The sequence below is a fragment of the Drosophila navojoa genome, chromosome 2 (genome assembly GCF_054131105.1).
Source record: "Drosophila navojoa isolate 15081-1374.11 chromosome 2, UAZ_NAV_1.0, whole genome shotgun sequence".
NCBI classification, from domain to species: Eukaryota; Metazoa; Arthropoda; class Insecta; order Diptera; family Drosophilidae; genus Drosophila; species Drosophila navojoa.
The window spans coordinates 22187238-22202478 of NC_142890.1; the positions used below are offsets into that span (position 1 = coordinate 22187238).

A 15241-nucleotide genomic window follows, 5' to 3' on the forward strand; every position below is an offset into this window, starting at 1 on the left:
ACATAGTTAAGAGGATGGGGAGCATAGACGTTCATATCTTAAGAACATTGCAAATGATATTACCGAATAATCAAAAACCGTATTAACCGAGCTAAACAAAAATAAAAAAATCGAAAACCAATTGAACTAGAATCGAAGCATATTAATTGAATTGTATTCAATTATAATTACATAACGCATACATTCGAACAATAATAGTTTTAGCTATCGTATATACACCTTTTAGTGTCTATAAATGGGATAATGATAGTATATAGGGCTTAATGAAAGACATGTGACAAGATTTACTGTATGTGTAGTTAGAGCTGAACAAGGAAAATCAAATTATTTAAACGAATAACGAATATCGAATAATATCGAATTACATATGAATCAAATAAATGTTAAACAATTCAATACAAACAAAACAAAAAAATCAAACATGAATTTGTTTTATTTTAAAGTTACTTTAACAAAGCCTAAAATAATATATGTATTTGGCTGTCATTCTTTCAAGCTCTTCATAAACATGCAGGAAAATACGAGAGCTCCTTGTGGGGAACCATTGCTCCATATTTAATCTAAAAGATTTCAGTTGACAGTGACGAATCCTCAGGGGGGCATCATGAGAGACTTGCACATCAAAACCGTTATAAACATAGTCCACGTTAAATAAAACATTCAAAACTATAAGCACACATCCCATTCTAAGCCTCAAACATTTAACACTCCCACCACTCCTAAGAAGGCTTAAGAGACTCTTCGTTGACCAACTCCCCAAGCGCACTTTAACCAACAGAGCAAAACAGTGTTTCAAAAGTTCACACAGAGTGAAAGTTTAATTTCAAATAAAAGTTGTCAACACAAAAAATAAAAAATATATATATACATTTATATATAAAAAAAACTCATATTTTTAGCACTGCATGTATACCTCTTAATTTTGCTTATTTTGTGGGGTCAAGCTGGGTTAACATGAGTTCGAGAGATGCCTTTTGAAGTGTTTGCAGTGATGCAAAATGCAAAAATGTTATAAAATGAAGCTACTTTGTGCCATGTTAACAATTTATGCAGTGCACAAAATAAATATATACAGGAATCTAGAGTATTTAAGACTTGGCGATACCCTACAGTTGCTATATTAAATACTCTAGTGCACATGTTTCATATGTATATAAGAGAGATCTACATGCATGCGAAAACCCTATTCGAATGAACAATGCTCAAAATACACTGAGTGACGTTGACTGCTAAGTGGAAGAGTCGTGAAAAGTGTCGTGTGTATAGAAACACATACACGCACACATAGAGTTTCCTTGTCTCGAAATGAAGATGAACTGCGAAGTACGAAGACTATGCATGGGTGACTCCATATAGAAACTCAGGCAACTTATTGTGCGACGCTCACTCACTCAACTGAATTCAATTTGGAGGTATTCTATTTGATGCATGCTGCGAGTAAACCTTTGCAGACCCTTAATATATACCCAAAGGTAAGAGAATGTGGCATCTCATAAGTAATATTGTTTCAGTATAAGTTTTCTTTCTTCTAAGAGAATACTGCGTTATTTGTTGCTAAATTAATTGTATCCAGATTGTGAATCGTCAGTCTAAATTATTTTGTATGCCATGGAGACTGATAAGTATGGGGAATAAAGATTATATATTTTAAACATAGATGATTGCTCATATTGGACGGACTCATTTGGAGATGTCACATTGAACATGTGAGATTAATAAATTCACTTGAATCAAATATAATGATTAATATCAACATAAAAATAATTGTGTTTTTCTTTGATAAAAAAAATATATAAAGACCCAACATATACAACATATAAATTCCTTGAGACCTTTTCTGCTTAAAAATAAAATACTCTTTTTATTTAACAACAGCGCGTAAGTGTATGAAAAAAAAAGGTTTACCAAAAATGCAAAACCTGTGAGTGGTATAAAAAGAGGTAAACTTAAAATGCACAAACCCTGCATTTATTTGACCATATTTGGATAGCATAAAATTAAGTCCAGCGCTTCAAGCATACATAAATATTTACATAGAAATATATTCAGTCAAAAGTTAAGTGGATACAACACAATCTTAGCTTTGGCTCCTGGCTAAAAAAGCAATAATAAATGCAGTAATTAAAAGCAATTGAAATACTGCGCAGTGTGAAACCTGATGTCAAGTTTGAGGAGTTTTTGCAGCAGTGCCAAGCACTTAAATGCAATCAAGCTGTCAGCCCGATTGCTAAATATTCTGTGGCTTAATGGCCCAACGGCAACAAAGAACAACTGCGAGAGCTGTCGAGCCGTCAATGACCCCATTACAAGCCAAAGTCTTGATGCACTTTTCAATCATTTCTTGGTCATTCCATAAATACCAATGGTCATCGCATTATTTGCGCCTTGCATTTAAAATGGCGTGCTAAAGGCCAGTCAAGGCCTTTAACCACAACAGCAGCAGCAGCAGCAGCAGCAGCAGCAGCAGCAGCAGCAGTTCAGTAAATTTTCCATTTAGCAGCTGCGGGACAAGCGGTCTTAAATTGAGCACAACAAGCCTCAGTCGGACGCCTTTGTGTCACACCCAGAGCAAGCGTAATGGTAACTTTTGGCACTGGGCCAAATGCAAAGAAAGCTGTGCAACAAGCGAGCTGTCGTTCGGCCGCACACAGCCAACACCCAGTCCCGCTCACTACCCCGCCACAACCCTTTGGCTGTGCCTAGGCTGCAACTTGGACCACGTCTTTGGTTTGTTTTCATTGTGGCAAGCTGACTGAGCTTTACAAGCACAACGACATGGCCAGCAGCAGTAGTAGGAGCAGGAGCAGCAGGAGGAGGAGGCAGCAACAACAACAATCGCTGTAATGCCGCCAAATGACTTTTTTGTTATTGTTTGGCACATTTTGTGTTTATTGCAGCGAGTTAAACTGCACAAGCGAAGGCGCTGCAAGGGCGGCGAGACGCACCGGTTCCCCATCTTTGCCAAATTTGGTCAAGACCAGAACGCCCAAAATATCTGTATATATATCTGTGTGTGTGTGGAGCAGTGCCATAGTATGTGTATTTACTGTTGCGCGTGTGTTCGTGCATGTGCGTGGAATTGAAAATCGCTTAAAATGCCTGACAGTCAATTTCTCAGTGGCGCAGCAGCTGTAAATGTGAGTGAAGAGCGCTGAAAACAGACTAATTATCCATATACTATATATAGGAATACCATAGATATATATATGTATGTATATTTATACTCGTATATATGTATACATTTATATATATATAATACAAATGAATTTCTAATATTTATTTGCTCTCGTTGATTTTGTGACATTTTCACTTTGATCTGTGACGGACGGCAAGTTCTTTGCCAAAGTCACGTCCTTGTTGTTTTGCGCACAATTGAAACCATCCCGAAAATCATAACTAATTAGACGTGAATTAATGACTGCGAGAGCGACAGAGAAAGCCAGAGAGTGCGAGAGGGAGAGGGAGAGAGCGGAAATGCTGTGCACAGCTGACGAAATTGTGACAAAACAATTTGGCAGCTTGGACAGCAACTGGGCAACTTTGGATGGGCAGCCGGGCAGCTGAGCAGCGGCATTAGCTTCACAGATTTTGATTTAATGCACAAGGCTGTCGCCGCCATCAATGCTGGGGGATGATGCTGACAGGCGACAGTGTCAGAGGCAGCGCTGCGAATAGCCTTCGCAGATGCAATGGACCTTTTGCCCGGCGGACAGCAGCAGAATAACAACATACAATAAATAAACAACGAACCAGAAAGTGTAAAGAACAAAATCAGGTTGTTTATTTTCTATTCTAGCCGAATTCTCTAGCGTTCGCACTCTTAGTCCACACTCTTAAGAGCCTGAAGAGCGGCAGCAGCACGCTCCAGAGCAGCAGCAGGCAGCCAGAGCAATTGAGCACCAATACCAGCATGCACACGCACACAGCTGCAGCTGGGCATGCATGAGTGTGCGGGCGAGACACACGGCGTATGCGCAATTCGCTTTGGCTCTGTGCCAACGCGCTATACTTGGAGATCAACGGAAAAATTGCTGATTTTTTGCCAGAAATTATTTATAACTGCTTGTTCATACACAAGAAAACACACACATACACGCAGGCACACAGACACATGTGTGTGAGTGTGCGCTGCGTGTTGTATTTTCGATCCATTTGCTCTCTTCAATGGTCGTTAACTTGACAAGTAAATACAGAAAAAAACTAAAAACAAAAAAATATATATATAAATATGCACAACAAAGAGCAAATTATGTTGGAGCAAAGAGAGGACACTCGAAATAGATGTTGAAATGGAATAAAACAATATAGCTCATTACTTACTACGAATTCGCATAGAAGCCGAATTGTGTTTACATATCAATTGGCATTGCTTACCTGAAAGAATCAAAGAGAAAAGAGAGAGAGAGAGAAACGAAACGTTAGAAATATATTTGGAAAATTTAGCATATATTTATATTTATGCATATTGTGTATATGTACCCAGAGATCATGAAAAATTTAATTATTTGATTTATTGCTAAATAAAATATTGAAGATATACATATAATAGATATAATGAGCATGATTCACATATCCCACTGCTATAAAATGTCTATAGAGAAATTTCGGTCTTAAGTGCTCAAGTGGTAAAAATACATTCGAAATTTTGTAAGACTTAAGCTGATTGTCTTAAAGGCTTTAAGTGTAATTATTCAGTGACAGAGCATTTGCGATTTGACATATCCTATCTGCAATGAACCGTTCTATGGCGAAATTATTTTCTTAGAATATTCTACTTATCTATAATGTATTTCTACACTGAACAGAATTAAAATGGAATTCATGTTTGATGAAAGTTGTTGAGAAATGGTAAAACCATGTAGATTGTCTAAAAACTATGTACAAATTCACAAAAATATTTAAAAATTATATAAAAATAAAAAATAAATAAAAAACATATAAAAACAAGAAAGAAAGCTCTAGTCGAGACTGCTCGACTACGAGATCCCCTGAACCCTACAATCAACTGATATTTCAATAATAGTTAGCACACACACACGCACACACACACACGCATACAAACACATGCACACACACACACACACGCATATACAGGCGATTGCGCTTGGGTTGCGCTGCAGTGTTGGCAATATAATGAAAACTTATTTGTTGATTAATTTAATTTCTAGACGTACGATCGTAATGAAACTTTCAGAACGTAAACATAATGTTAAAATGTATGTGTATACCGAAGCTCAAGTCTCTAGTATTTGATATACGACTTTTACAAAGATGAGGGTGAGGGGGTGGATTTAGGGGTGGGGGGTAAATTTTAACAAAAACCGAAATTGTATAAATTTCATCTTAATATACATTTTAAATTTGGAGACTCTAGCTTGAAAGATGTAGGAGATATAATTTTTAAAGTGATCTTCGATAAGGTTTTTTATCGATAAAAAAGTATCGGAATGAGTTCTCGTTTTTTAGTGATAAACTCGATATCCGCGTGATATATACGGATATTTTAAAAAAAAGTTGAAGTCTCTAGCTCTTATATCTTCTGAAATCGACGCGTTCATACATACGGACGGACGGACGGACGGACGGACGGACGGACGGACGGACGGACAGACAGACGGACAGGGCTAAATCAACTCAGTTCGTCGCCCTGATCAAGAATATATATACTTTGTGGAGTCTGCCACGCCTCCTTCTGCCTGTTACATACTTTTAACAAAACCATTACACCCTGATTTCCCATTTTCAATGGGTTCAGGGTATAAAAATAATAATAAAATATAAATAAAAAACATATTAAAAAAATAAATAAATAATAAAATTATAATTGAAAAATAAAAAAAAAGATAATAAAATTATAATTAAAAAATGAAAAAATAAAAAATTAATAATAATAAAATTATAATTAATAAATGAATATTAGATAACATTTACATTATAAATGTAAAAGTTCACAAATAATAAATAAAAAATATACAGAGATAATAAAAATTAATTAAAAAATAATATATACATTTAAAAAATATTTCTAAATATAAACAAATTAATGTTTGGTAAATTTTACAAAAATCAATAATAAAAAATTAATATAATGAAAATTTTACAAACAATATTTAAATACGATTACTTAGAATTTGTTTTAGTAATAATCTAGATTAAAATTTTTATGTACTTAATTTAAAACACAATTTTAGTACATTTGTCATAGTTTTTAATAAAAATTGAAATATTCTACATATATAATATATAATTTTCAATACTATATCAGCCATAATATCAACTAAAATAATTTCACTCCATGCACAATCTTTAAAAATCATCAGAAAATTGTTTTTTTTTTTTTTTTTTTCTTCTATCTCTGGCAACAGCTTTAATAAGGCCAAGCCAGCCATTGCTTGCTTCATTGCCACAATTCGCATCAGCTGGCAGCCAATTCTCAAGCAAAGGCCAAATGCTTCAAATCAATTAGCCTTTTACTGAACCCGGAACCCCCGCAGCCATGCCACGCCATGCGATGCTTGCGGCCAATGAGCAGCCTTTTGCAACTTAATTGTGCAAAATGAGTGGCAGTGCCACGCCCCCAGCTTTAAGGCCATGTACCACTTGAGGGCAGCGAATATTTTATGCGAGTCAGCCAAATAAAACAAATGTTGAGGTTTTAACTTTTTTGCCGGCCTTGGCATGTGGCAAGAGAAAAATACAATGCTTAATTAATGTACCTATGTGTGTGTGAATGTGAGTGTGTGTAAGTGTGTGGGTGTTACATATAAAAAAAAGTAAAAGGAGCAGACGCGTCAGTTTTAATTAAAAGATAAAATTGCCTAGTTTAACACACATTAAATTAGAGCAGCAGAGAGAGAGAGAGAGAGAGAGAGAGAGAGAGAGAGAGAGAGAGAGAGAGTGAAAGAGAGAGAGAGAGAGAGAGCGAAAGCGACAGAAATAACGAGTCTCAAATCGCATGAAATAATAAAACTGGCAATGAAATTAACAAAACAAAAATGAAAAGAGAAGTAAAAATGAAAACACCCAAAGTCAGAATTTCAGCTGGAGTCGTCGCACATGAGAAGAACAACAGAGCGGCAAATGCAGGAGAGCGAAATGTTAGGAAGAAGGCGGAAAAAAAAAGAGAAATAGAAGACGGAACGGGAAATGGGGCGCCGGTGCGGAAACTCTGCACTGCGATAGCCTTTGTAGCCAGCTTGACTGCTGCCATGAAAAATCCAGTGCGAACTGAAACCGAACTACCTGGCTGTGCCTGGCAGTCGTTGAGGGGCGTGGCAGGAGCATCAATGCCTGCGCTCTGGCTTCATTTGAAGCAAGCGCCAAAATGCCACCGGGCAAATCCAAACGTCGGGTTAACAAGTGTGCCCCAGCAGCAACAACAATAAAAGCCAGTAATGATGCACATGGTAAGAGCCGGAATGTGGGGAGGGGGGAGGGGCTGGAACGATGTGGGTTTAAGGGCAGGTAATGCCAGCTGGCAGCGGTAGCTTTTATAGATATACACAAATACATATACATATATATAAACAGATATGTATGTATGGATATATATACAAATATGTATGTGTGTGTGTGTGCCACTGTGTTGGTATATTAAGTGAAATGAAATCCTGTTAAGAGAAACAATGAAGCTATTAAAAAATACATATCTGTGAGTGTGTGTGGTTGTGTGTGTGTGTGTGTGTGTTTGTTTGTGTTTACTCTCACGTATGTATATAAGCAATATCTGCTGGTAAACCTCATAATAACGTTTAATAAATACTTTACAGCTTGATTGATTGCAGGTGCGCCCGCCTGCGACAGGTGAGTGCGGCTTAAGGACGCTTAAGTAGCTGTTGGTGTTGCTGTAGCTGTTGCTGTTTCCCCCACCACTGCCCGCGCTGTTAGTCGAATTAATTTATGCGCCCAGAAACTCGCTGTCGTATGGCAGAGCCACCGCAGATTGGGTCCCATGTGGCTGAATATAATCAATGTGCCGCCCGCCCATTGTGTGCTTATGTTTATCCTTTGGCTACAGCTCCAGATCTGGCTCTGGCTCTGGCTCTGGCTCGGGCTCCGACTCGGGTGAATCGCCTCAGCTTGCAATGGAAACTCACTGACCTGGAAACTTTCTAGCGCCGTTTGCTTTGCCTCTGCCGGCCAAGCGATGGCTGAAAGTGTTTTAAGGACCTCAGTTTCTGTTTTTTTCCCTTCTTTGCCGAAGGACGAAACCCTTTTGTGCTTGAACGAATGTATGTGCATAGCATTTGGAGTGTGCCCGCTGGCAGCATTTAACATGGTAGTTCGCTCTGTTAGCCGCGAGCCGTGAGTTGTGGCACGCCAGTTGATTAATGTCCAAAGCGCGCTGTTTATTTTTAGCCGCATTAAAAGTTAATCAAGTGCAAAGCACAACAAAATGCTTCGCCTAATTAGCAGTGCTCCTTCCAGGAGCACACATACATATACATATATAAATATCTGTGTGCGAGCTGTGATATGTTTGTCTTGTCTTGTTCGCAACGTATTTCTAAAGAAAATAAATAATTTTCATTTTGTTTTGGCCAAAATCAAGTAATACGTCGCTGTTGGCCTTTGTTGGCCAGCAAATCGAGAGATGTCGCTCGCGACATCTGTGTCCGGCATTCATTTTGGCCAACTTTCAATCTGTCGCATTTATTTGTCAGCTTCAAATGTTGAGCGAAGTGGGCGTACGTACGCTGGTCATGCGATTGCCTTTCATTACTTGACGCATCTAAATAGCTACTCAGACTGACTCACACACACAAAGACACAATTCCTATAGGCAAACACACACACAGGCACACGCACACACACACAGAAAAGTACAATAGCGAGGGCGAATTGAGAAATATTTCTATTTTTATGCTATTTATGCAAACAAGTTAAGCTTTTTATTATTTGTTAGGCGTTTATATGCAAAGCTTGCTGAATTTATTAAGGATTTTTCTATTCCGTACTGCTAAATACTATATCGATCATTTGGTAATTCCCAATTGCATAAAAGTAATATTTTCACTTAGTTTAATATGAATTAAATATATATGAATTAGTTTATTTTTTATTGTGAGCAAATTAAGTAAACCTAAATAAAGAATAATGGTCAAATTGTTATTAACTAATATGAAATATGCATATACATGCATATAAATAATACAGTAGAGTCCCGATAATTCGAAAGGAAATCAGTGTTTTTCGATTTACATTAAAATTCCAACTATCGAGAATTATTGAGAATGAATTTCTTTGAAGGGGTAAGAATTTTTGCTCGATTTACCTCGATTTTCGATTTAGCGGGGCACAAATTATCAAGACTCGACATTAGTATTATATATATGTACATATATTAAATAAATATTATGTTAAAATATGCCAGCAAATTTACTAAATAATGAATTAAGCCCAAAATGAAATATAGAATATTAATAAATAGTAATATCACATATCTATATTAACATAATATTTTATATGCAAGCAAATTTGATGCGTCAATACAAGTAAATATGCATTAAAATAATAATCATTAAATTATATTATTTTGTATGCAGTATATTTTCAAAGAAATTAAAATATCTAAGTTTCCTTTTCAAAATACTTTCAATTTCTACATCCTTTCAAAATACTTTCAATTTCTACATTCCTTTCTCTACATATCCTTAAATCTCATTTAATTCAGGACAAGCTAAAATCTCTGCCTATTTCATAGAGTTTACGGCGCACACTTATTGAGCCGCCCTCGCGTTTGCGACTCCTCGCTCACCTTGGTGGTGCGCGTCTTGCGCCATTGCGAAGTTTTCTTCGTTGTTGTTGTTGTCTCCTCTTGCTCAATGACGTCATTGCCGTTGTCGTCGTTGAGGCTCTTGTCAGTGGCAGTGTCTGCCATATTGTAGAGTGTTTATGTTTGTGTTTTAATCCTGAGAGGTGACAAGTGTTATCCTTATCCGTATGCTTACGCGCTGCTTTGTGTGCTTTTGTTAATTTGTGAGTTTATTTCATGGCTCTCAGGAATTTCTCTTCGCACCCGAACACGAACACACTTTGCGACTTTCAATTCTCTGCGGTATTATTCACTCAATCTATATGGACACTTTTTTCATTTCGCTTTCACTCATTTTCACTGGAAACACATTATTATATTAATTCGTTGCGATATTTTGTTGAGCATATATCATATATAATTTTATATATATATGAAATATATGTATAACGCATTTTGCTGATTCGACTTGCAATTTATTATTGTAGCTGCCTTGAGGCGCATTTTGGCCAACAATTTGCTTAGCTGTTGTTAAATGAAAACGAATTGTTTGCATAATATGCACAGATATAATTAATGAAAGTCTGACAAAGATAATATAAATAAAGCCTGCTTGCCAAAAGGCATTTTCAATTTATTTGGGCAAACATTAAAAGTAATGGCACATGAGCTGGCCAGGCCAGGCCATTAAAGGAAACTATAGAAATAGATTGAATAAAATGGAACACAAATCGTAAATTTCACAAACACAAATTGTGTTGCTTTATATTCAATAAAAATGCCATTTCAATAAGAGCTTGTGGTCTCGGTCTGCACGGTTTGATGGCCAAGTTGAAACCAAATCAAAGCAACTCGCAGCCCATCGGGAGCTGCCTAATGATACTTAAGTAAGACCGGACACTGTGGCTCTGCACGCTCTGCACGCACACTCCCTGAATAGTTGAAAGCAATTTCTATTTGTGGAATTCCCATTTGCCATTTTAGCTCGGAAAACTATTCATGTGCGGCCAACTCACAAAGTTGGCCAAAATGCGAGACAAGCGAGCAGGTGGCCAAATGAGTTCGACAGCAGATTAAAAGCAAATGGAAATGGAGGTGAAGTAAAAAAAAGTAGAAATAAATATGTAGCCAAGTAAAAACTTTCCGAACGGTGTTATCAAATGTCATTGTATTTGGCTGGCTTAAAAATAAAATTGCTGAGGGCTTTTTCCGCTGACCAGCTTCAAATGCATTTTTCATGTGTTTTCATTTAATGTTTGATATGATTGTTAAATATTGTTTGTTTGCTTTGTTTTCAATCTTTTTTTTTGTTATTGATTTTCTGTAGTGCACTGTTTTATTATGTTGTATGTGTGTGTGTGTGTGGTGAATTTATGTTGCGCTATGTAGATTTTTTACAAGAATTTTTTTTTTAGCTGCGGTTGTTGTTGTTGTTGAATTGCACTTGTTGTAGTTGTTTTTGGTTTGTGTATTTTGGATTTTTGTTTTTAGCATTTCTTTTTAATAACGCGTGGGTGTTTTGTTTGTTTGTTGTTGTATTTGTATTTGTTGTTGTTGTTGTTGTTGTTGTTGTATACCAGTAGAGTATATGCAGTGTTATTGTGTGGTTTTATCGCCTTCATATGCATGCAAATTCGAAATGCTAAAAATTCAACTGGGCCATCAGGCAGGCTGGCTGGCTGGCTGGCTGACTGGCGGCTGGCAGTCCACAATAGCAATAGCAAGAGCAGCTATAGCAGCAGCAGACGCGCTCGCGCTCGCAACGAACTGAGTTTGCTTGATTTTCAGCTGAGGCAGCCAGCCAGCCAGCCAGCGAGCGAGCGAGCGAGCCCGAGGACTATTCTGGGTGGGGAGGCGTCTGCTCAGCAGAGGTGTGCAGAGGGAGAGGGGGGAGGTGGAGGGGACGCTAATAGAGCGGCGCACACAATCAACACTTAATGTTGCCGCGGGGACGCAGCGGCAGACTAACACAATTTGCTCATAATCTTAAAAATGAAATGCTTCACAGAGACACACACACAGGCATTTGAATACATATATATACGTGCGTGAGTGTGTATGGCCACTTTAAATTATACACTTTTGAAAATGTGTGCGCAAAAATATTTGCCGCTTTACATTTTGGGTTCCTCTTTATATTATGATTATTCGCTTGCTGTTCGCCTCTTTTTTATTTCTTTTATTTTATTTGTTTTTTTGCAGGCCGTCAACGCGACGTATGCGTAATGTGAACGTTTGTATTCAGGAGGGGGGGCGGCTGTGTGCCTGTGCCGCTAGAGAGTGGAATAAAATTGGCTTTCAACGAACTTGCGAATACACAAACAGGTGAATATCTGTTGACCACACTCGCTTGAGAAATTATAGCGAATTCCTTAAAATTTGCTGTTTTGGCCGCGCGCAAAACACGAGAAACACGAAAAACAAATTTCGACGGGTAGTAAAAAATGCGAGGCAGAGATATATGAAACAAATTTAAAATGAAAAAAATACGACAAAATGAAATGTTTGATTGTGATTGTGATTTTATATGTCTGGCCGCAAAGACTCGCTTGCCAACGGCTCCGTGCGCTAGCTGCTGCGCGTGGCACTCAACTGAACTGATCCGAAGTGAACTGAACTGACGCTAGGATTTGGCTGTCGTTTACGGCTTCCAGCTGTAGCCGCCGGGCCGCCTCTGGCATCGCCTGGCAGCGACTGCAGCGCCTTCAGCTGGCCAGCTGCGTCGGTCTTGGCCTTTGTTTCTCACCTTTGTGTGTGCAGCGCAAATTGTTAAGCAAATTCTGCGTAAATATATGTATAAGAATGTTGTTGTTGTTGTTGTTATTGTTGTTGTTGTTTTGCTGTAAGTAAATCACGCAGTGGACAACCTTGTCGCGTGAACAGTTTATTGCGTTGCGAGCTCTGCTCGACTATTTGTCACACCGTCTAATTATAGGCAGAGCAAATCATCATTACCTATATAGATGTAGCATATAGTGAATATGTGTATATCCAATAGCAATGGCTGTCTCCATAATTATCACAAATATTGCCAATTTCGCCTGGGGCCATCGTAAATTGCCGTAATGCGAAATGCCAACAATTTGCGCTTTGGCCAGCCTCAGGCTCATTGCTCAGCGCTAATTGTTCCCATCGATTTGCCTTCGAAATCCGCCATGGCCAACTGCAACAACTGCAACAACTGCAGCCACTGTTGATGCGGATGTGACTCTTTGGCCGTGTCCCAACAACGGAAGACCAATCAAAGCACTCAACTTTGCCCGTGCACAACAACAAGTTGACATGTCTCTAATTAATATACAAGTAAATTCGTTTATTTCAGTCACGCAAGAGTGAAGGTGCTTCGCCTCTAAATATTTATGTGGAATTGTTTGATTTCATTTTGATTTTTCTTGTTCTCAAAATATGCATCAATCTTAAAGCAAAGGCTGTATATTTATTTATACAGAGCATACATAAATAAGACCTTCCCAGTTGATCCCACAATTTTTTTTTTTTTTGCTTTTGTCTGCACAAATTCTATTTATTATTGTGTTAATTTTTTGTGTTTTAATTATTCAATAAATTGAATTATTCGCACCAGTGGGACTTGGCAGTGCCTATTAAATTATTTAAAACGAGTTGTTGTCTTTTAATTAAAAGAAAATTTTATATTGCATTGACAACGCGCTGGAGGCTGTGCTGGAACCCTAAATCCTCGACTGCTCTGACTGACTGTTCGTCCCTTAAGCCGTATAATTAATTGTTTATTTTCACTCGCCAAGTTTACACAAAAGTTTCATCTCAAGTCGCCAGAATAAATGGCGAAGCTGGCACCCAGCTTCCCCAGCTCCTGCCCCAGTGCCTGCGGCTACTGCGGCTACTGCTGCTGCTGCTGCTGTTCGTCTCGCCTCTGCTCTGCTCTTTTACAGCTGCTGCACAAAAATAAACAACAACAAACGAATTGTAGGCTCAACGCCTGCTAAATATAACGCGTTGAAAACTGTTCCAAAAAAAGAAAGAAATTAAATATTATTTATAGCCAAAGCAACAAAGCTAAAGCAGCAAAGCAACAGCAACAAAATCGATGCGCGTTGAATACTTTTCGAGGCAACTGTTGCCTGTGTGTGGCTACACAATGGTCTAGAACAAATGCATATACATTCGATTTCTCTATCCATACACGGTATGCGAAACACGTACATACTCTAAAGAAACAATTTTAGCTTGTCAACTTCTTTTATCTCAAATACAAAGTCAATTCACATACACAGCTTACTCACTGTACGTCATAGTCAGTGTCAACTGTGGTTTTCAAGAGCTCTCGCTGGCTTGGCTACGGTATGTGACAGTCTGGCACAGTCGAGCCTGCAGCGATTTCACATATTTTTCATTTTCATTTTTCCTTTTGGGGTCAGCTGATATTTGGCTCAGATCAATATGCGAACGTATTTGATTTTCAGTTGCATTCAGAAACAACAAGAATGGCCCCCTAGCGTTAATATTCCAGCGATATGGAAAGTATTTTTTATTTTTTTGTTGGTCTCCCAGTTATTGGCGTATCCGAGCCGAGGGCAACGGCTTCCATTCGATGACTTCGGCCGGCCGCCCCCTCCGCCCCCTCCGCCTGCTGTGAGTTGTTGTAAAAATAGTTGTTTGTAAACAAATGCAGACGGGGAACGAGAGTACTTTGACCTCGCCTCTCTGCTGCGCTGCCTGAGCACTCTGACTGTATATCATTTTATCAAATTTACCTGTGCATATGCATATATATATATATATATATATACATATGTATATATGCCAGCGCACAGTTTGAGGGGCACTTCACAGTGGATGGTGTGGTGAGTTTCGGTTCTCTTGGCAGGCAGCTGCGCCACGCCCACGCTTTCGTGTCAGAAATGATCATTGACATTGTCGCGCTGAAGGTGTTTTACACCAACACACACATTCACACACACACACACACACATACACACACTCAAAGGTGTGCTCTCACAGGTGGCGGCAGCTAAGAGCACCTCGGCGCAGCTTCAGAATTTCTCTTCCCAGTACACTAATTAGCTCTTTGACACACATACACTCACACACACTCACACAGACACAGACACACCTGCTGCTCCCCGAGTGGCCATTGGAAGAGTGAGCAAACTGTTGTTGCTCTTCTTTTGGCTGTTGCTTCGCATTAGCCGTTTGCCTTCTTTTTGGCATTACATTTTCCTCTGCTCGGCCGACGCGTCTTATTCATGGTTTCATTCTGAATGGCCGCGCTGCTTTCAAGGTAATTCTCGATCTACGAGTGTTATTAAAAACACGCTTTTATCTATATAGACGGCAATTCTTATAAATAGTCTCTGCAATTGAAAGTGCCCCACGTACAAGCTGCGAACAACGAATCGGAGCTGCATTTGCTTTCATATTATTGCACGCTTGTCAGCAACAATAAATACTGATGTATATATGTATGTACAAATATTTTTAATGGAAATGCTCGTACATCAGCTGGAA

The 15241-nt window shown here is 38.4% G+C and overlaps 1 protein-coding gene across 13 annotated transcripts in view; it reads right to left on the reverse strand.

The window, feature by feature from the left end:
* The window catches only part of tmod (tropomodulin), a 53960-nt gene that overhangs the window by 26155 nt on the left and 12564 nt on the right, over positions 1–15241 (reverse strand). The window contains exons 1-2 of one of the 13 annotated variants that reach the window (XM_030383026.2): positions 11332–11482; positions 9758–10114 (exon numbers count right to left, since the gene is read on the reverse strand). The exons of the other annotated variants lie outside the window; for them this stretch is intronic. Coding sequence (XP_030238886.1) covers positions 9758–9880 — 123 coding nt within the window. The 5' untranslated portion in view covers positions 9881–10114; positions 11332–11482. Of the gene's footprint in view, positions 1–9757; positions 10115–11331; positions 11483–15241 lie in introns of those variants that run through there. 13 annotated transcript variants of the gene reach the window in all.